The 22,095-nt window shown below is 44.4% G+C and overlaps 1 protein-coding gene across 4 annotated transcripts; it reads left to right on the top strand.

Moving 5' to 3' along the window:
* The first annotated feature begins 310 nt into the window (after positions 1–310).
* LOC112254703 (transmembrane protein 198) lies at positions 311–20,714 on the top strand. 4 transcript variants are annotated; one of them, XM_024427489.2, is made up of 5 exons: positions 311–831; positions 16,283–16,453; positions 17,260–17,835; positions 18,208–18,356; positions 18,731–20,714. In XM_024427489.2, the coding sequence occupies exons 2-5, from the start codon at positions 16,312–16,314 to the stop codon at positions 18,878–18,880; spliced, it is 1,017 nt and encodes a 338-aa protein (XP_024283257.1). In that variant the 5' UTR covers positions 311–831; positions 16,283–16,311; the 3' UTR covers positions 18,881–20,714. The 4 variants fall into 4 exon arrangements, with proteins under 4 accessions (XP_024283257.1, XP_024283255.1, XP_042180497.1 ...); XM_024427487.2 differs by having other exon boundaries at positions 16,189–16,453; XM_042324563.1 differs by having other exon boundaries at positions 319–420.
* The last annotated feature ends 1,381 nt before the right edge of the window (positions 20,715–22,095 follow it).

Genomic DNA, 22,095 nt, shown 5'->3' with positions numbered 1-22,095 from the left:
TATTATTATTATTATTATTATAGAAGACCAACTCAGTCCCATCCAAGCCTCGTTCCCCTACCTTGCCCTTCCAGTCCCAAATTTGAATTCAACCAGGCAGCAATAACAGATGGTCTGTTGGCTATGATGTCAAGCGTTTTCAGCTGTTGGCTGAAAGTTGGAGACAGGGAGGGAGGGAGAGAGAGGGAGGGAGGGAGAGAGCGTGGGAGAGGGAGGGAGGGAGGGAGGGAAAGAGCGGGAGGGAGAGAGCGTGGGAGAGGGAGGGAGGGTGAGAGCGCGGGAGAGAAAGGGAGGAGAGAGGGAGGAGAGAGAACGGTTGGACTGTCACGGAGAAAAATAATTGGCCAACTCTTTTTTTATGAGTTTAGAACGAGAGAAAACCCCTTGGGTATCAACAACAGTCTACGCCAGAAAGAGGAGGTGTGTAAAAGAAAAGGGTTGGAGGAAAAACTATTTGGCTCGCTGTAACTAGCTTCTGTCAGACGTGACTAACTAGCCAACTGACAAACTGATTTTTAATACAATGCCGTGGAACTCATGTTATCAACCGAAATAACTCACTTAAGTTCCTCCGTTGAGACTGCAAAGAACGATTTATAATTTTAGACACCGTTTTTGAAGATGACGAGAACGCGGGGCTGATTCATTTTGAATAACCTATTCTTGTCCTTAAAACATTGAAGGGAAAACTTGTGTTTTTCTCACTGTGACTATAGCCTATGTGCATTGGAACCGGTTTTTCCACTGCTGCTTCGATTTTCTGTTGTTTTCCGTTGTGTTCATGCCTGACAGTTTTCACGGAAAACAGATCCACGTAGCCGAACGAAGTCGGTAAGTGTTCTTCTGTACAGTGTGTAAATAAATTATAAACCTTTACAGGATGTAAATTACAGCCATATCATTGGCTATGATGAATTATATTCGCACCGCAGACAATACTATTTATGATCTTTAGGCTCCTTCAAACAAGAGAAAGATACAATGAAACTGAATCACCCCGTGAAATTGAACAATCAATGTAACGTTAATTCCTGTAGAAGAGCTGCTGTTTGAAAAAGTCTGCGGGTGGGATGCTCATAAACTTGTGTTAGTGACTAGTACACCGTTTTGAAGTTAAAAACACGTTTTTAATAATGAATTCCATAGAGTAAGTATAGGCTAAACTTTTTTAGTTTTATTCATTCAGTAATTTATCATATCATTTTGATGTCACTCTCCAGTCAATTAATGTGTGGGCTCTGTTTCAAGATAATTTCAGTAGAACCTATTGGGTTATTATTCCCGAAGATAACAATGTAAACAACTTGGGCAATTAGCCATTTTATGGAGAAAAGCCTGAAATAGATTGATTGTTATCTTTTAACTATTGTTATCATAGTCAGACATGTACACTCCTTGATCCTATTGACCAGATAAGCATTGTTATGTGTTTTGTCCTTGACAGTTATACTTTTACATACAAACAACACCAATTGTATACATGTTAGTTATTTTCACATATTCCCTTTTTTCTATTTGTTTTCGTCCATATTTCCTCCACCATAGTCTCAGACAGGACACGAAAGAACCTTGGCCTTGTGGCCCAGTGTGTTTACTGGTGGGGGTGTGCCTTTTTGGGGGTAGTAGTAATGATAGCTTGTGTCCCTCTGTGGCAAACGAGTCATCTCTAGTTACACCCCCTCAATGCTCTTCCCCCTCCTACACCCTCCTAGCAAGCCCCCCCAAAGCCAGTCGTCTAGCTAGGGCCAGATGGCTTTGCCTAAACCACTCTGGGAAAATGCAGTGATGGAGCCCTTCCCTGCTCCAGAGAGAGAGAGGCATGTGAGGGGGAAAGAGCAGGCGGTCAATGCTGGGGTGTGTTACTTAACTCCTAGTCCTTGAGGTTCTGTAGTGTACTGTGTTATTCTGTTTTTCAATTAGTACTGAAGCACTCATCGTCCCTCCAATCAGGAGCCTTGGTCTTGACCTTAGGAGGCAGCCTCAGTGGCACGTATAACCCTCAGTCTCCAGGTGTATTGTAACTGCCTAGTTCTGTCTGGTTAGAAAACTAATCATTCTGAACTACTTTCCTTTCATTGTCTACTTTCACTCACCACCTGTAGATCTGAGAGTTAACTTCTTGCGTCGAGCCATCCCGGATCCGGGATCGTGAATACAGCCTCAAGCTCATTACCATAACGCAACGTTAACTATTCATGAAAATCGCAAATGAAATGAAATTAATATGCTAGCTCTCAAGCTTAGCCTTTTGTTAACAACACTGTCATCTTAGATTTTCAAAATATGCTTCTCAACCATAGCAAAACAAGCATTTGTGTAACAGCTAGCGCGGCTAGTGTAGCATTTAGCGTTAGCATCAGCAGGCAACATTTTCACAAAAACCAGAAAATCATTCAAATAAAATCATTACCTTTGAAGAACTTCAGATGTTTTCAATGAGGAGACTCTCAGTTAGATAGCAAATGCTCAGTTTTTCCTGAAAGATTATTTGTTTAGGAGAAATTGCTCCGTTTGGTGCGTCACGTTTGGCTACCAAAAAAAAACGAAAATTCAGTCTTCAAAACGCCGAACTTTTTTCCAAATTAACTCCATAATATCGACTGAAACATGGTAAATGTTGTTTAGAATCAATCCTCAAAGTGTTTTTCACATATCTCTTCATGATATATCGTTCGTTGAAAGCCTCCTCTCTCCTCTCAATCACTGGATGACTGCGTGCAGCTTGTAGATTACGCACCAATTTAGACAAAGGACACCGGGCGGACCCCTGGTAAATGTAGTCTCTTATGGCCAATCTTCCAATGATATGCCTACAAATACGTCACAATGCTGCAGACACCTTGGAGAAACGATAGAAAGGGCAGGCTCATTACCGGCGCATTCACAGCCATATAAGGAGACAATGGAAAACAGAGCTTCAAAAATTCTGCCCATTTCCTGGTTGAAGTTTCATCTTGGTTTCGCCTGTAGCACGAGTTCTGTGGCACTCACAGATAATATCTTTGCAGTTTTGGAAACCTTAGAGTGTTTTCTTTCCAAAGCTGCCAATTATATGCATAGTCGAGCATCTTTTCGTGACAAAATATTGCGCTTAAAACGGGCACGTTTTTTAATCCATAAATTAAAAGAGCGCCCCCTATATCCAAGAAGTTAAATTGGAACTCCATCACAGGGTGTTCACCAATAGCCATTTTCACACTGACATTTTCAACTCAGGGTGACTCAAAGACAAACTGGTTGATGAGATTTTCAACCCGAATGGTGTCAACTGTCAACCCTGCTAAGGACTAGGGTTGAAATAGGGTCAGGGTGGAAAGGAGAGGTGAGACACCCTAGTCTGACCTTAATGTAGCCCTGACCCATGATGACAGAGTGTATATTATCCATAATAGTCATGGGCGTCAGGTCTTATTGTGGAAACACTTCTACTGGTGGTGTCATAGTGAGTTGAATAGTCTTCTACTCTATTGTATTTACTGACTGTACACTCCACACCCCCATTAGAGGGGCCTTTCTAATTGACCTGGCCTGGGTATCCTGGAAGGATATTTACCTCATCAAATCAGTAGAGGATGCCTGGTCGTTCTTTAAAAGTAATCTCCTCACCATCTTAAATAAGCATGCCCCTTTCAAAAGATGTAGAACTAAGAACAGATACAGCCCTTTGTTCACTCCAGACCTGACTGCTCTCGACCAGCACAAAACATCCTGTGGCGGACCGCACTAGCATCGAATAGTCCCTGCGAAATGCAACTTTTCAGGGAAGTCAGGAACCGATACTACTTTTGACTGGTAATGTGTATATATGTATCTCTCACGTCGCTCTACAAAAAGACTGCTATGGTGTGTGGTCATCCACAGCCCCTCCCAAAATGGGTGCTGTGCCATTTTTTTCACCTTGCATTACTTGACAGAATACTGCTATGGTGTGTGGTCATCCACACCCCCTCCCAAAATGGGTGCTGTGCCATTTTTTCACCTTGCATTACTTGACATAGATCCAGAAAAACTAGATGTGTAAACCTAGTAAGTCCAGAACTGTCAGTTAGGAAAGCAAAGGCTCGCTTTTTCAAACAGAAATTTGCATCCTGTAGCTCTAACTCCAACAAGTTTTGGGAGAATAAAAGTAGCTCCTCACAGCTGCCCACAGCACTGAGGCAAGGTAACACTGTCACCACCGATAAATCCACAATAATTGAGAATTACAATAAGCATTTCTCTACGGCTGGCCATGCTTTCCTCCTGGTTACCCCAACCCTGGCCAACAGCTCCGCGACCCTCGCAGCTACTCGCCCAAGCCTCCCCAGCTTCTCCTTCACCCAAACTAGATCGCAGATGTTCTGAAAGAGCTGCAAAACCTGGACCCGTACAAATCAGCTGGGCTAGACAATTTGGACCCTCTCTTTCTAAAATTATCCGCCACCATTGTTGCAACCCCTATTACCAGTCTGTTCAACCTCTCTTTCGTATCGTCCGAGATGTCTAAAGATTGGAATGCTGCCGCGGTCATCCCCCTCTCCAACGGGGGTGACACTCTAGACCCAAACTGTTACAGACCTATATTCATCCTGCCCTGCCTTTTTTAAAGTCTTCGAAAACAAATAGATCACTGACCATTTCGAATCCCACCATACCTTCTCCACTGTACACTCCGGGTTTCCGAGCCAGTCACGGGTGCACCTCAGTCACGCTCAAGGTACTAAACGATATCATAACCGCCATTGATAAAAGACAGTACTGTGCAGCTGTCTTCATCGACCTGGCCAAGGCTTTCGACTCTGTCAATCACCGTATTCTTATCGGCAGACTCAACAGCCTTGGTTTCTCAAATGACTGCCTCGCCTGGTTCACCAACTACTTCCCAGATAGAGTTCAGTGTGTCAAATAGGAGGGCCTGTTGTCCGGACTTCTGGCAGTCTATATGGTGGTGCCACAGGGTTAAATTTTCGGGCCGACTCTTTTCTCTATATACATCAACAATGTCGCTCTTGCTGCTGGTGATTCCCTGATCCACTTCTACGCAGATGACACCATTCTGTATACAACTGGCCCTTCTTTGGACACTGTGTTAACAAACCTCCAAACGAGCTTCAATGCCATACAACTCTCCTTCCGTGGCCTCCAACTGCTCTTAAATGCTAGTAAAACTAAATGTGTGCTTTTCAACCGATCGCTGCCCGCACACGCCCGCCCGACTAGCATCAATACTCTGGACGGTTCTGATTTAGAATATGTGGACAACTACAAATACCTAGGTGTCTGGTTAGACTAAACTCTCCTTCCAGACTCATATTAAACATCTCCAATCCTAAATTAAATCTAGAATCGGCTTCCTATTTCGCAACAAAGCATCCTTCACTCACGCTGCCAAACACACCCTCGTAAAACTGACCATCCTACCGATCCTCAACTTCGGCGATGTCATTTACAAAATAGCCTCCAACACTACTCAGCAAACTGGATGCAGTCTATCACAGTGCCATCCGTTTTGTCACCAAAGCCCCATACACTACCCACCACTGCAACCTGTATGCTCTCGTCAGCTTGCCCTCGCTACATATTTGTCGCCAGACCCACTGGCTCCAGATCATCTATAAGTCTTTGCTAAGTTAAGCTCCGCCTTATCTCAGCTCACTTTTCACCATAACACCCACTCGTAGCACGCGCTCCAGCAGGTATATCTCACTCGTCATCCCCAAAGCCAACACCTCCTTTGGCCACCTTTCCTTCCAGTTCTCTGCAGTCAATGACTGGAACAAATTGCAAAAATCGCTGAAGTTGGAGACTTCTCTCCCTCACTAACTTTAAGCGTCAGCTATCTGAGCAGCTTACCGATCGCTGCAGCTGTACACAGTCCATCTGTAAATAGCCCATCCAATCTAACTACCTCATCCCCATATTGTTTTGATTTACTTTTTCTTTTTTGCACACCAGTATTTCTACTTGCACATCATCTGCACATCTATCACTCCAGTGTTAATTTGCTAAATTGTAATTACTTCGCTACTATGGCCTATTTATTGCCTTACCTCCTTAATCCATTTGTACACACCTTATATAGATTTTCTTTATTGTGTTATTGACTGTACCTTTGTTTATTCCATGTGTAACTTTGTGTTGTTTGTGTTGCACTGCTTTGCTTTATCTTGGCCAGGTCGCAGTTGTAAATGAGAACTTGTTCTCAACTAGCCTACCTGGTTAAATAAAGGTGAAATAAAAAAAAGAGACCCTCAGCTGTGGTAGCAGAGGTCAACCCTGCCAAGGCTCGTATGGTCCAGCCAAAAACATGACCTGTCAGAGTTGAAAGGCCTCAACTTTAGCTTAGCGTCTCTTCATCTGTAGGAGGAGCGAGGGGGCAACGATGGGTCGTGTGTAAATAAGACTGCTGTTGCAAAGCTTGGGCAGCTGTATATACCATCAATGAGGAGGGTGGAGTGCAGCCCCCGAGGCATGCTCCCTGTCCTGTTGATCTGTAATGCAGTTTGAAATCTGGGCCCTTTTTTGCTGAGCTGAAAGTTTTGAGATAATTTAGAACGGGAAGTTTGTTGACGTTTAACTTTCCATGATCTGACAAGCCTTTCTCACGTTTTCTCTGCATCAGGCTATTTCAGGAGAAGTCCTGTGTTGATAGATGCTCTAACTTTTTGTTTATTATCCTTTCCAGGGACCTCTCTTCATAGACCTGTTCTGGGTCTGGATATCCCAGTTTTTTTGACCCCTGTAATGTTATTGCTGTATCTATGTCTGCAATGTTAAATTCAGTCCAGTAAAACTGAATACACAGAGCAGACTAGCTTGTCTATACAGAAAAGGGAAGTCTATCACGATAACAATATTTGTCATGGAGTGTTTATTACCAGATGCATTTAATTGATTATAATACCAAGTTACATTCTGAACTGTGTCTCAATAATCCCAACATGGTCTACTCAATCCGTCTCACTGTCTAGTTGCTTTGTGTCACAGACCTTCAAGTAACTAGTTCATAGGACATGAGCTCAGAAGAACAAGGCTAACTTTGTTTAAAAGCACAGGCCTACATACAGTGCCTTCAGAAAGTAATCATACCCCTTGACTTATTCCACATTTTGTTGTGTTACAGCCTGAATTCAAAATGGATTGAATGAGTTACTATCCTGATTTCCATCATATCCCATGGTAGTCAGGCATTGCTCTACAAGCCAAGGACTGATTTAGGCATACTACTGTGCTGTGTTGGTCCTGCACTGACAGAGTGTATCTATACACTGAACACACTAGGATCTCCCACAAATGAGCCCCCTCAGTTAAAAGAGCCTGGAAATAGTCTATGTTGAACCCTGTTGACAAGAGGAGATGCTTGTTGTGGGTTAGGCCGGGAGATGGAGAGAGTCTTCTCCTGTAGCATTAGTCTAGTAAGGGCAGTCAAAGTATTTGGGTGTGGAATAGTTCTGCTGTCTCATTGACCGAACTGAGCATCCAAAAGGAATAGTAGGGGTTTTTGGGGTCTTGGAGATCCACAAACATCCATTCATAGAGAGACTAAAAAGTATTGGGTGATGTAGTTTTCCCCTGGCTTAGGGGCTGCCAGAGAACCCTAGAAGTGTACACGAAGGAGGTATTTTAGGATGGGAGAGACCATAAGGAGGTACAATTATACCCTGGCACCAGACAGATGTTGGGTGGAATGGAAGAACTGCTCTGCGCTGCTGTAAAGGACAGAGCTGACCTTGAAGTGGCAGAAACTCTTCAAGCTCTGTCAAGTTGGTTGTTGATCACTGTTAGACAGCCATTTTCAAGTCTTGCCATAGATTTTCAAGTCAAAACTGTAACTTGGCCACTCAGGAATATTCACTGTCTTCTTGGTAAGCAACTCCAGTGTATATTTGGCCTTGTGTTTTAGGTTATTGTCCTGCTGAAAGGTGAATTCATCTCCCAGTGTCTGATGGAAAGAAGACTGAACCAAGTTTTCCTCTAGGATTTTGTCTGTGCTTAGATCTATGGTTTATTTTTATCAAACTCCCTAGTCCCAAGATGTTGCAGCCACCATGCTTGAAAATATGAAGAGTGGAACTGTGTTGGATTTTCCCCAAATATAATGCTTTATATACAGGAAATAAAGTACATTTTCTTTCCCACAGTTTTTGTAGTTTTACTTTAGTGCGTTGTTATAGATAGGGTGCATGCTTTGGAATATTTTTATTCTGTACAGGCTTCATTTTCACTCTGTAATTTAGGTTAGTATTGTGGAGTAACTACAATGTTGTTAATCCATCCTCAATTTTCTCCAACCATGGCCATTAAACTCTAACTGTTTTAAAATCACCATTGGGCTCATGGTGAAATCCCTGAGTGGTTTCCTAACCCCCCCTGCAACTGAGTTAGGAAGGATGCCTGTATCTTTGTATTGTATTGAATACACCATCCAAAGCATAATTAATTACTTCACCATGCTCAAAGGGATATTCAGTGTCTGCTTTAAAAAAAAAACTATATACCAATAGGTGCCCTTCTTAGCGAGGCATTGGAAAACCTCCCTGGTGTGCTTGAAATTCACTACTCGACTGAGAGACCTTGCAGATAATTGTATGTGTGGGGTACAGAGATGGGGTAATCATTCAAAGTCAAGACATTTCAGTGTTTAATTTTGTATTCATTTGTAAAAATTTAGAACAAAATACTATTCTGTCATCGTGGGGTATTTATTGTGTGTAGATCAGTGGCACAAATTTGGAATTTAATCTATTTGAAATTCAGGCTGTAACACAACAAAATGTGGAAGAAAACAAGGGGAGTGAATACTTTCTGAAGGCACTGTAGGTGAGGCTAGGCATCCACTCCTTTGTTTTTGTGTTCATAGTGACTCCATCACACTCCACTCCCTGTATAGCCTAGTCTGGCTTTGCAATGACACTGTATGTCCAATTTGTTTCTTATAGTCTGCTAGTTCTAAACCGTGTGACGTGTAGACAATTATTGCATTCAATGTTTGCTCTCATAAAGACCCCCATCACTCTTTTAGTCTATGTAATGATAAGTACACTACATTCAGTGGTGTAAAGTACTTAAGTAAAATTACTTCAAAGTACTACATAAGTTGTTTTTTGGGGTATCTGTACTTTACTTTACTTTTTATATTTTTGACAACTTTTTGCAGGTTTTTCAGCAGGTTTTTCAGTATTTCCCTTTCTGCTCAAAACATTTTATTTTGTTGTAGGCTATTTAACAACTTAATGCAATTATTAAGGAGGTCGGTGGCATTTCTGGCTCTCTGAACTACATTGACATTGTCAGTCTCTAGAAAAAGGCATCCCCATTTGTACAAACACAGACTTGTCAATGTGCATGGTGTGGATTGGAGTTGTTTATATTTGCATGAGTGTGTGTGCGTGACGTTTGTGGGTCTGTTGTGTGAGTGTGCATGGAAATAGGGGTGTGTGTCTACATGTGTATCATACACGTGACTGCCTCTCGAAAAGGCCTCTCATTGTTTCTCTGTTCTTCTACTTACTGGTTTTTCTCCTTTTTTTTGTAAGGAACTCTTTACAATCAGAGTTGAAAGGCCTCCATTGTTTGGGCCTTTCACAAAGGCAGGCATGGAGTGGAAGGGCTTGAGGGAGAATAGGATCTCTTTCTGAGGCTGATAAAACGATTACAATATTTAAAAGGATATACAGTATGTTAAACCATGTGTTAAACAGTTGGTTTTCTGGATACTCATTCAGTCATAATATAAAAGATGTGTGCTTGCCATCAGAGACAGTTGTTTGCGTGTCTGTAAGTGAAGAAATGTAGGCCTATAGACTACATTGGAGTTGAAAGGAGCAACGTGACCATAACTTTTCCTCCATGGTGATTGGGAGGTAGATGGTTTGGGGTGTTTGATAGTGATGTATTATCTTTTATGATGACATTAGAGGTTTGTTATTATGGCACGTCTGCACATGTTAGAAAGGTCAGTGTTTTTGGTCTTAGAGTTCATGTCAGTGTTAGGCTTTGTTGTAAAACTTACTGCCCCTAAAATCACTTTCTATATATTCTCACTCTGTAATTACTGCTCTCTGAAGGGGTTACAGACTGCATTCTCTCTCGTTCTCTCCCTCCCTCTCTCTCTTTGAAGAGCACTGTAGGGCTCAGAGCCTGGTCCAGAACTTGGACCGAGAGCTCTCTGCTCGCGGTCCAAGCCTGGCTAAAGAAAGACTGGAGGCATGGAGGGAGGGGAGTAGGAGACGGTGCGGCAGTGCCAAATTCATTGCAGGTCCCCCCCTCCGCCTCATTCACTCTTGAGGAACAAAGTGTTGTTTGAGAGGCACTGATCAGAGATTTAGAGGAGAAATGATAGAGACAGGCTGAAAGAAAGAATGTTGGTGAGCTGTGACTTTATCACCAACTTAATAAAAATGTCTGGATGTGAGGATGTGGAAGGAGTGTAGATGAGGTTTAAGGGCTCCCGAGTGGCACAGCGGTCTAAGGCACTGCATCTCCGTGCTAGAGGTGTCACTACAGACACCCTGGTTCAATTCCAGGCTGTATCACAACCGGCCGTGATTTGGAGTCCAATAGGGTGGCGCACAATTTGCCCAGCGTCGTCCGAGTTTGGCCGGTGTAGGCCGTCATTGTAAATATGAATGTGTTCTTAACTGACTTGCCTAGTTAAATAAAAATGCTAAAATTATTTAAGGATGTCTTTATGACTGGTAGATCATTCTATCCTCGTTTCATCTTCAGATTCATAATTTCCTTCGTTAGTCAGTATGGATGAGTAAAGGTTATCATAGATCTGTGATTTTACCATAGTGGTCTAATCATGATAATAAATCTGTTGAAATGCACTTAATGACTTGTAACCATGGTATTTATGTTCCTCCTCAATAGAACATAGTGTCAATTCTTTGCCTTTTAAGAGATACAAGGGAGGGTGTCTGTGGCTGTCTCTCAGTAGACCACTTTCAAACACTGTCACATATCATGTGGAGTGCATCTCATTTGCTCCCTGTTTTTGAGATGAGCTGAGATGACAAACGAGTCTTGTCCCTTCGTTTCTCAGTCAAATGAGCTCCCAAATGCAGCAGGTTTTTCAGTATTTCCCTCTCTGCTCAAAACATCCATTTACATAACACTCTTCAGGACTACCTTTAATCTGATTAGCATTCCTCAATAACTAACGACAAGGTGTATCCAGTAACGACGAGGTGTATCCAGTAACGACGAGGTGTATCCAGTAACGACGAGGTGTATCCAGTAACGACGAGGTGTATCCAGTAACGACGAGGTGTATCCAGTAACGACGAGGTGTATCCAGTAACGACGAGGTGTATTAAGTGCAGCAATTTTACTTCATAAGAAACAAAATGGAAGATGTCTCATTGCACCATATATCAACATCTATTTGATGTCTATTTGATTTAATTACAAATATTTAAGGACCAGGTTTGGTTGGTAATGGATTGGACAGGTCAGTGAGAGGGGTTACTCAAGTTCAGGAGGATTGGCAAATCTATCCAGAAAGAGAGTTTCACCTATTTGACCACATAAAAAATTGGCTTTATCTGTACACAAGTTGTGTTCAAGTTGCCAGCCAGAGAGCATTCTCTCTCAGCTGTGAATGTTGATATCATAGTGTCTCACATATTAGAGCATGAGTGAGTGCATCTGAATACATGATGAAAGGCCCATATAAACACAATCCAGTTCTGAGATCATTTTGAACATGTGGACTGAGAGTGGAGTGTTTTATTTGACTTGTTTAGAGATCATAACCCACTATTGTAGCATAACCCATTGTCATCATCATGTTCTAATAGCCAAGGCATTCAAACCTATATCACCAAGTTTATTTGAGTCTGTTATGTTGGATTAAACCAGAAAATAAGAGTGTTGGTGTTGATGCTCCAGCCTCCATATCCAACTCTAACTTTCCTGCTCTGCTTCCTGCCCTAAGGGAAAAGTCACCTCCAGCACCGCCACTGATCTCCACTTCCTCCTCTTGGCCACAGCTTCCTGCCCTGAGGGAAAAGTTACCTCCAGCACCGCCACAGATCTCCACTTCCTCCTCTTGGCCACAGCTTCCTGCCCTGAGGGAAAAGTCACCTCCAGCACCGCCACTGATCTCCACTTCCTCCTCTTGGCCACAGCTTCCTGCCCTGAGGGAAAAGTCACCTCCAGCACCGCCACTGATCTCCACTTCCTCCTCTTGGCCACAGCTTCCTGCCCTGAGGGAAAAGTCACCTCCAGCACCGCCACTGATCTCCACTTCCTCCTCTTGGCCACAGCTTCCTGCCCTGAGGGAAAAGTTACCTCCAGCACCGCCACAGATCTCCACTTCCTCCTCTTGGCCACAGCTTCCTGCCCTGAGGGAAAAGTCACCTCCAGCACCGCCACTGATCTCCACTTCCTCCTCTTGGCCACAGCTTCCTGCCCTGAGGGAAAAGTCACCTCCAGCACCGCCACTGATCTCCACTTCCTCCTCTTGGCCACAGCTTCCTGCCCTGAGGGAAAAGTCACCTCCAGCACCGCCACTGATCTCCACTTCCTCCTCTTGGCCACAGCTTCCTGCCCTGAGGGAAAAGTCACCTCCAGCACCGCCACTGATCTCCACTTCCTCCTCTTGGCCACATGAGCTTCCTGCCCTGAGGGAAAAGTCACCTCCAGCACCACCACTGATCTCCACTTCCTCCTCTTGGCCACAGCTTCCTGCCCTGAGGGAAAAGTCACCTCCAGCACCGCCACTGATCTCCACTTCCTCCTCTTGGCCACAGCTTCCTGCCAATGAGAGAGAGTGATTCTCTTATGGTTAATAGGCAACCACAGTTGGCACAAAGTGGACACTATGGAGTAGGTTGGTCCTATCATGTCCATACTATTCTCCAGTCTCCACCATGCCCAATGGGCAGGACACATTGGGAAGGGTGTTTGGCATTTGGAATCATGGAGAATTAGTTTTATAGCTGTAGCTATAAGGGTGGGGGGTGGAGCTGTAGATCAACAGGCATCATGCCCAGTCAGGAGGAGACCATGGCAAATGGTACAGTCTCGCATACCCCCCTGTGCCAAGCTGTGCCACCATACAGCTGGGCTGTAACATTTAGTTTTCAGCTGCCCTCTGCCTTAAAGCCAGAGCACCCTTGGAATCCCTGACCTCTCTCACACCCACACAACTCCATCAGTGGTTAATGAAACCCACCCAAACTAGCTATGTGGGGAACCTGGGCATGGCTCTGCCCGTCTCTCAGCTGTTGAGGCTTGAGCCCCTCCACCCCACCCCACCCCTCCCTCCATCCATCCATGGTGTTTGTCAAGCAAGTGTGTTAGGCAACATTCTAAAGCAATTTGTTCCAAGGTCATTTCATACCAACATACTCAGTCATCTATAAGTGTGACTATATTTACATATACAGCACTAGCAGCAACCTTATTTTACCTGTTGTCATGACTACACACACAGAAATGTCATATTGGAATGAGGTCATTCAAGATGTACTTCATCAAAATGTATCGAAAGAGTATTTCTCAACTTCTACTTCTGTGCCTTGAGCTCCGAGACAAAACATGGAGCCACGTCACTTCCTCCTTATCTGGTGAGAATGGGTGACAATATCAGCCTTCGGGACAGCTACCAGCTAGACCCCCATCTTCTAGACCCCTTTATCCCACTGGGCACAGACGTGAATTCAACGTCTATTCGACGTTGATTCAACTTAATTTAATTGAAATTAAGTGGAAACAACATTGATTCAACCAGTGTGTGCCCAGTGGGATCCTTCATCCACCCACATGCTCAATGCCATGGCACACACATACACACTCACACAGCCTCCTTTCTCTGGGTCCCTCCATCTCTCTGTGATATGCCCTATCTCCCAGCATGTGCCAGTAGAGGTCAATGCTAGGGCCTTATAGCCTTTGTGCCGCCCCATAATGGCACCATTCTCCCTGAGCGGCACGGACTCCAGGCCTCACACACACACTGGCCACCATTGTGACTCTCACAGGGACAATGTGGGGACAGACACATGGACGTGGGAGAGAGTTGGTGTGTGTGTGTGCAGTCGGATGAACAAGTTGTGCAACTTGATGGATTACCCGCAACACCCTTGCAGTCACTTTTGAAGGTCTTCAGAGGTGATCCGTTATCTTAGCTTTCCCTTGCTCTTCAAACTTTCTTCTATTCATGTTTTTGGTCCAGGTGAATGGTGAAGTTTGAGTAGAATTTTGACTGTAAACAGATATATTTGATAGTTTGCAAAAGTTCTGTCTTGCACCATCAGAGGATGTTTTTTTTGGCATGAACTTCAATAAAAGTTCCTGTTAGTGTGTTAACTTTGACTTGGGCAGGTTGGAGGTAATGCCACAAATCCATCCATGTCATCATAACTGAATATGATGAAAGAGAAGTCCATACTATAACCTCAAGGTGAAATGCTCTCATGCTTTCAATAAGGGTGTTACTGCACTGCACATTATTAGCCTAAATACTGTATGACTTCTGTATATCAGATTTCAGTCTCATTCTAAAGCATTCATTGTCCTGGCTTCATCCTCTCAGACCTACTTGGAAAGTCGTGCCACAGACACAGCAGACCAGTGGGACTGTGGAGCGCTCAGATGGCTAGATCATTTGTCTTGAGTTGTCCTTGGCCTTTTGAAAACGAGTGAGACAGTCCCCTCTGTTCTATCTGGCTGAGACAGAGAGGCAGACACGTGAAGGACTGAGTGAATGAAGCGAGAACTCTTCCTCTAGCTCTGGAAAAAGACAGGGAAGCAGAGAGCTACTATCCAACGGGCCCTCATTCTTTCCATGTCAAGTCATGGCCAGGTCATAATGTATCTCAGACGGAGAGGGGGGAGAGGAGTGTAAAAGCAGAAGTTTGGGAGAATGGAGGGAGAGTGGGACTGAGAAGTGAAAGAGCAGATCAGGAGAGCATGCACACAGCTCTGTTACTGTTTTTCTCCTGAGCCTGGAAATGTGAGTTTGCTGTAATCGGATCAGAACTGGGGTGAGATCATAAAGAAGGCTGGCCAGCAGCCCCAGAGAGAGCAGCCCACCCTGAGCAATGAGCCCTACACATCCTCCCCAACAGGCAAACTGGGAGGGGAGTTGGGGCTGCCTGATTAACTGTTCACTAGCACCACTCGATGTCCGTAGTAGCCCTACTTTTAGTATAGTAATTTACTTTCACCCAGACATTTTTACTACATAGCCTATTTTAAATGCCTGACATAGACACCTCGAGTTCAATTTAGGAGAGTTGTAAAAAAAAAAATATTTAAAAAAAAACATGGACCCCAGTAAACTTGAGTGGGTGTTTGCTGCTGATATGAAATCAGTGTTGAATATGCACACTGAAAATGATGTTGTTTGAGTGGACTTGAGTGGACACTGGACATCTGCTGCTATGTTGATTTAGAATGGTCATAATTACAAAAATACAGTAGAGTAGACAGACACTGCAATAATTCAATATTATATAAGACGTTCCGGTACTTGGTACTGGTGTCTATAGGCCTTTTTGGTACAGTTTTTTTTCATTAATGTACTACAGATGTCTCTGTAGTATGTGGTTGTCCATGTTTATGTACTCCCATGATACTGTAGTCATGGCAACGGGGTGTATGTGTGGTATACAGGACTGTGGGTTATCATGGGGGGCTAGGCTAGCAGCATATGGAGTGTCTGGCAGGCCTATATGCAGAGTCACCAGGGAGAAGTCACAGATGGGCGGCAGATTTCACACTTCTCCTGAAGCCTCGGGGAACACTGGCGGGGGTGAGGGGTCAGACTGTGTGTTTGGGGGGTGGTGATATTTAACCATTTTAGAGTGATTATTTTTTTAATATGATTTGTCAGTACATTATGTAAATTTTTTGCTGATACAGTGGTTCTGAATTAGGGGTGGAGGGGTGAGGAGGAGGGGGGGGTTCTAGAGTGTCCTACATACACCATGTTAAACTTGTGACATTTAGCATCAATGGAGTCTCGCAACTCACCACTTTGTGTTCTCTATTTTGTGGGTAAGACAGTGTTTGTTAACCTAGCCCTAGATTTTAAAGTTCTCAGTCCTCTTTGCCAATACTGTGCCCTAAAGTCTTAACAGAGACAAATAAATACTGTAAACCACTTTATTGCATTGTGAGTTAACGCATTGTGATGGCCTGTGATGGCCTGTGATGATCAATGACCTACTCAGATATTTATCTTTCATGTTACAGGCACTCAAGCTGTTCTGATGAACTTCCAATAAGAGCACCACTCCTTATCCTTCAGTCCCAACCTTCAACCACCACCACTTCCTTGTCTCCCCAGTGGGCTGGTCGGTCGGTGGGATCCCCAGGATGACAGACCCTGACGGGGCTGAAGGGGAGGGCCTGGCCGAGGTGAACGCCTGCAGCCTGGAGATCGAGAGGAAGTATGAGGTCATCCCTGCCGTCATCTGCTCCATGTGCTGCCTGTTCGGCATCATCTACTGCTTCATTGGTAAGGTCACCACGGGGTCAAGACCACAAGCCGTAACCCGTCGTCATGTCAACGAGTAAACAAAATCTTCAACAACAAGGGATGCGTCCCAAATGGAACCCCAATCCTTATATAGTGCACTACTTTTGACCAAGGCCCATGGTGCACAACTTTTGAACAGAGCCATATGTGGGGAATAGGGTGCCATTTGGGACGCAAACAATGTAATAGAGCAGGGGATAAGGAATGTGTATTCAGACGTATCATATGTCTGCTAATGTGTTATACAGCAGGGTTCTCCCCAGGATATTTTAACAAGCTGCTGCTGCTGATTTTTTAACACCTGTAACAGACGTTTCCTGAAATCTACAGCAGAACAATAATCATCATATTAGGGTGTGGTGCATGGCCTTAGATGATAACAAATAGAGTAAAAACACACTTTATATTTTCATATTTTTCTCACCAAATCCAACTTAATAACCACAATTGCTTCTTTCTCCTCCACACCGCCTCTTTTTAGTTTTAACTGTAGGGTCATTTATACGGCATTACATTGCTTACAGTCGATATTCTGTAGAATTTATAGAGCTGCTGATGCCCTAGCCTCTGCAATTTAACTTTCTCTTTAAGCCCTAACTTATCACCTGCATATTTTTTTACTGTTAGATTACTCAGGCTATTGAATCTCCCCCCATTGAAGTGAAGTACAAGTTTAAATAAGTATTGTTTTCTTTTCACCCCCCCTCTCTCTACTCTCCCTCACCATTCCCTCTCTCTACTCCTCTCTCCATCACATTTCCCTCTTCACCTCTCTTCTCTCCCAGGATATCGCTGCTTCAAGGCGGTCATGTTCCTGTCGGGCCTGATGTTCGGCTCTGTCATAATCTTCCTGTTGTGCCACAAGGAGCGGGTGCTGGACACCCAGCTGAGTGTGGAGGCCTCGGCGGGTATCGGCCTTGGCATCGGCCTGCTGTGTGGCCTGGTCACCATGCTGGTGCGCTCCGTGGGTCTCTTCATGACGGGTCTGTTACTGGGCCTGCTACTTGCCCTCGCCACCCTGCTGGTCACCCACCAGTTCTACACACCCACCACCGTCTGGGTGCCCCTAGGGGTGCTGCTGGGCACTGGCATGCTGTTTGCTGTGCTCACCCTACAGTGGCAGAAGCTCTTCACCGTGTTGTCTACGTCTGTGTTCGGGGCGGCCATCATGATGGTGTGCGTTGACTACTTTGTGGAGATGCTGGCGCTGGCCAGACACGCGTATCAGTGCTTGAGGCTGTCACCGGCGCCGTCGCTCTGCTGGTACAGCTGGGTGATCATGGGTATCTGGCCGGCACTCAGCTTCATGGGGGTGCTGGTGCAGTGGAAGCTGACAGCCGTGGGGTTCTTACACACTGAGGGTAAGCATCATAGAATTCCATATACACGTAATGTATAGGATCTCTGTGGTAAGCATGGGAGGTAGAGGAAGCAGTTTGTAGAGTATGATGCATCTGTATATCTCAATATGGACTATGGGCTATATTATGTTCTCTTCACTGCTACAATGGTTTTATGGTATTGGAGAACATTGTTCTGGTATTGAAACAAGACAGATTGTCTCCCAAGTCAGCTGTTCATATTACATTTCAGGTGATTTAAGAATGTCAAATTGTCCCCTAAAGTTCTCATGTGCTCTGTAGAATTACTAAGAAATGACTCACTGAGTAAACACACCTCTCTCCTCTGGCTCTCCTCTCGCTCATATCTCTCTCTCATCTCTCTCGTCTCAGTCATCATCAGCAGGAGGCAGAAGCGGGCCCAGTTGATGCAGATCAGACAGAAAGATGTCAAGAAGCGCCAGCAGAACAGTGGGCAGGAGGGCACATACCGTCGCAAGCCCACCCCTGTCAAACGCTATGCCGGAGACCTGCTGGCACCGGTCAGTCTCTCTCTCTTTCTCTCTCTCTCTCACTCACACTCACACACACACACTCTCTCACACACACACACACAACAGAGAAGGCTGGTGGGAGGAGCTATAGGAGGATGGGCTCATTGTAATGGCTGGAATGGAATAAATGCGACGGAGTCAAAAATGTTGTTTTTATGTGTTTGATACAGTTCCATGAATTCCATTCCAGACATTACAATGAGCCCGTCCTCCTATAGCTCCTCCCACCAGCCTCCACTGACACACACACACACACACTCTATTCTATTTGAATTCCAACATGTAGAACAGATTCCAAGGTTGATTCTGATTATATTCCCTCTCTCCTCTTCTTCCCCTCTCTCCTTTATTCCTTCTCTCAGAGCTACCTGCAGAGTCTTAGGGACAGACAGATGGGCACAGGCAACTCCCTCAGCAGCCTGGGCACTACCAACCACACAATAATCGACTTTGACTATGAGACAAGCTCCACTGTACCCCTCACCATCACCACACCTGTCAACAGGGTCTGACGCACCGAGGGACAGACGGGGGATGACTCACTTGTTTCTTGTCCCCCCCTCCACAGTCCTCCTCCCTATGTAGTGTACTGTTGACCCTACAGACAATGTGAGAGTCTATTGAACAATGGATGTTCCTTACATTGACTTGGAAAAGGGCCTTGAATGCTGTCCAAGTGAAGATCAAAGCACACCTCCAGTCTACTGTACCTCGTTTGGAATGGCAGACTGGAAGGTGATGGAATGGGTCCTCGATCTGTGAGCTGTTCCCTGAGAGTGGTTGGTGTTTGGCCCCCCGTTTGATGTGTGCTGTAATCACTCTTTCAATAGACTGGGCCTGTGTGGCCTCTCCCTGTGTTGTCTGCACTGAGCGGTGGCATGTCCATGTGAAAAGTCTGGGTTTAGGACAGAGCAGAGTACACAGTCAGAAGAAGGAGCAGAAATGATCTCATTTGACTTCTGAGGTCGTATACTTTCTCTGGTGCCATTATGTGATTGTTTGATTACATGTGGGAGAAATCACTTGACTGATGAAAACAGACTTGTTTTTGCTGTTCAGAAAGCAATACTGGGAATGGAAATGGCCATGAATTACACGAGAGCTACCTCCGAGTGATTTCAACTTTTATAATTGGAGTTAACTGTGCTTTAATGACTTGAAATGAACCAGTGGTGTGTAAACTCGGGTCAACCGCCTCAGAACAGGACACCAGCTGATGTTGACAAGGCACTGTGACAGGACAAGGAAGAGGACATTTCGAGATACATTTCTCTGACCAGTGTTTTCTGTCTGTGAGTGTGTGTGCGTTTGTAATGTTAAGGTGTGTGTATTGCTGTTTACTTGTCCCTTTTTCGAAGTAACTGCCTGCATAGTTGAGTGCAGAAGGTTCAGGTCCAGAGAGATACACAGCAACCATTTTGTGCCTAAATACAATGGAGATTACATGGGCAACAGTTTCAAGTGACATTTATGTTTGTTTTCATTGGAACTGCAGTGCCTTTTTTAGTGGTAGCAATACTATACAATATTGTTTCAAACCATACTTGGTTATGCCAGTTATTTTTGAGCAGTAGCTTGTTTTCATTACAATGTCAAGGCAGTTTTACCTGTAGTCCCTGTATTCAGTAATGTATATGAACAATAACATTGAAGGAATGTGCTATGGAAAAAAATTGAGCATACATTTGCTGTACTGTAGGTTACTAAGGAATTATCTGTGTTTTTAAAATTGTAATTTACTTTTGTTTTAGAATTTTAGAGGGACAGTAGGCCTACTTTCACTCAGTACTCTCAACTATTCTGGATCTGTACAGAATTGTCAATAGGAAATTGAAAGATAAACCCTTAAATTAGTTTAAAAACAAAAGCTGTCTGAGTTATTTGTCTGAGGCTAAATGGCTCTATATTCCCTCACTGGTCACCTAGCAACATCAGCTGCCAAATTCTGCCTTAGAATCAGAAACACGGAGGGTCTTGAAGGCAACAAATGGGGGTGATTTCCTGCTCCCTGATTGGTTTAAGCAGTGGTGTTGCTGTGGCAGCTCCGAACTTTAGCAGCCCACAAGTATCATGCATGAAAGCACATGGCTCTCATCATAGGCTCTTCTGACCTCAAGTATTTCGCTAAACTTGGTGTCTCTGTTGTTCATAAGCCATTGCAATGAGATCAGAGTAGGTTTACATCATAAAGGAAACCAGGCCTGTTTTTTTGTTGACTGTCATGACTAATTTGCACAACTATGTCTTAGATGAAAAAAGTAATTGCATACATATATTCTGAACAAAAAACTATTTTTTAAAGTGCTGGTCCCATGTTTCATGAGCTGAAACATTTTTTTTCATTTAACTAAGCAAGTCAGTTAAGAACACATTCTTATTTACATTGACAGCCTACACCGGCCAAACCCGGACGACGCTGGGCCAATTGTGCGCCGCCCTATGCGACTCCCAATCACGACTCCCAATCACGGCCGGTTGTGGATTTGAACCAGGGTATCTGTAGTGACGCCTCTAGCACTGAGATGCAGTGCCTTATGCGCCACTCAAGATCCCAGACATTTGCCATACTCATAAAAAGCTTTTTTCTCTCAAATGTTGTCCACAAATTTGTTTACATCCCTGTTACTGAGCATTTCTCATTTGCCATTATAATCCATCCACCTGACAGGTGTGGCATATCAAGAAGTTGATTAAACAGCATGATCATTACACAGATTCCCCTTGTGCTGGGGACAATTAAAGGCCACTCTAAAATGTGCAGTTCTGTCACACAACACAATGCAATAGACGTCTCAAGTTTTGAGGGAGCGTGCAATTGGCATGCTGACTGCCGGAATGTCCACCAGAGCTGTTGTCAGAAAATGTCATGTTAATTCCTCTACCAATGTCATTTTAGAGAATTTGGCAGTGCCTCCAACCGGCCTCACAACCGCAGACCACCTGTAACAATGTCAGCCCAGGACCTCCACATCCGGCTTCTTCTCCTGCGGGATCGTCTGAGACCAGCCATTCGGACAGCTGATGAAACTGTGGGTTTGCACAACCAAAAAAATGTCTGCACAAACTGTCGGAAACCATCTCAGGGAAGCTCATCTGCATGCTCGTTGTCCTCACCAGGGTTTTGACCTGACTGCAGTTTGCCGTCGTAATCGATTGCAGTGGGCAAATGCTCACCTTCGATGGCCACTGGCACGCTGGAGAAGTGTGCTCTTCGTGGATGAATCCCGGTTTCAAGTATACCGGGCAGACGGCATGTATGGCGTCATGTGGGGGAGCAGTTTGCTGATGTGAACAGAGTGCCCCATGATGGAGGTGGGGTTATGGTATGAGCAGGCATAAGCTACAGACAACAAACACAATAGCATTTTGTCGATGGCAATTTGAATGCACAGAGATACCGTGACGAAATCCTGAGGCCCATTGTCGTGCCATTCATTACGCCGCCATCACCTCATGTTTCAGCATGATAATGCACAGCCCCATGTGTCACGGCCGTCGTCGGAATGAGACCAAGGTGCAGCGTGGTCAACGTCCATTTTCTTTTATTTGTTAAAATGCCGCCAACAAAACAAGAAATAACAAAAACGACTGTGAAGCTTACAAGGGCTATAGTACCCCTAACAAAGACAACTTCCCACAATGACAAAAGGGAAAGGCTGCCTAAGTATGATTCCCAATCAGAGACAACGATAGACAGCTGTCCCTGATTGAGAACCATACCCGACCA

This window comes from Oncorhynchus tshawytscha, linkage group LG07, assembly GCF_018296145.1.
Source record: "Oncorhynchus tshawytscha isolate Ot180627B linkage group LG07, Otsh_v2.0, whole genome shotgun sequence".
Lineage (NCBI taxonomy): Eukaryota > Metazoa > Chordata > Actinopteri > Salmoniformes > Salmonidae > Oncorhynchus > Oncorhynchus tshawytscha.
The sequence above is the reverse complement of the archived record's forward strand: the minus strand, read 5'-3'. Positions and strand labels throughout refer to the sequence as shown.

Coding starts and splice junctions, on each gene's coding strand:
- LOC112254703 (XM_024427489.2), top strand. CDS start 16,312: ATGACAGACCCTGACGGGGCTGAAGGGGAGGGCCTGGCCGAGGTGAAC. Junction 17,836..18,207: donor GGGGTTCTTACACACTGAGG/GTAAGCATCATA, acceptor CTCTCGTCTCAG/TCATCATCAGCAGGAGGCAG. Junction 18,357..18,730: donor CCGGAGACCTGCTGGCACCG/GTCAGTCTCTCT, acceptor TCCTTCTCTCAG/AGCTACCTGCAGAGTCTTAG.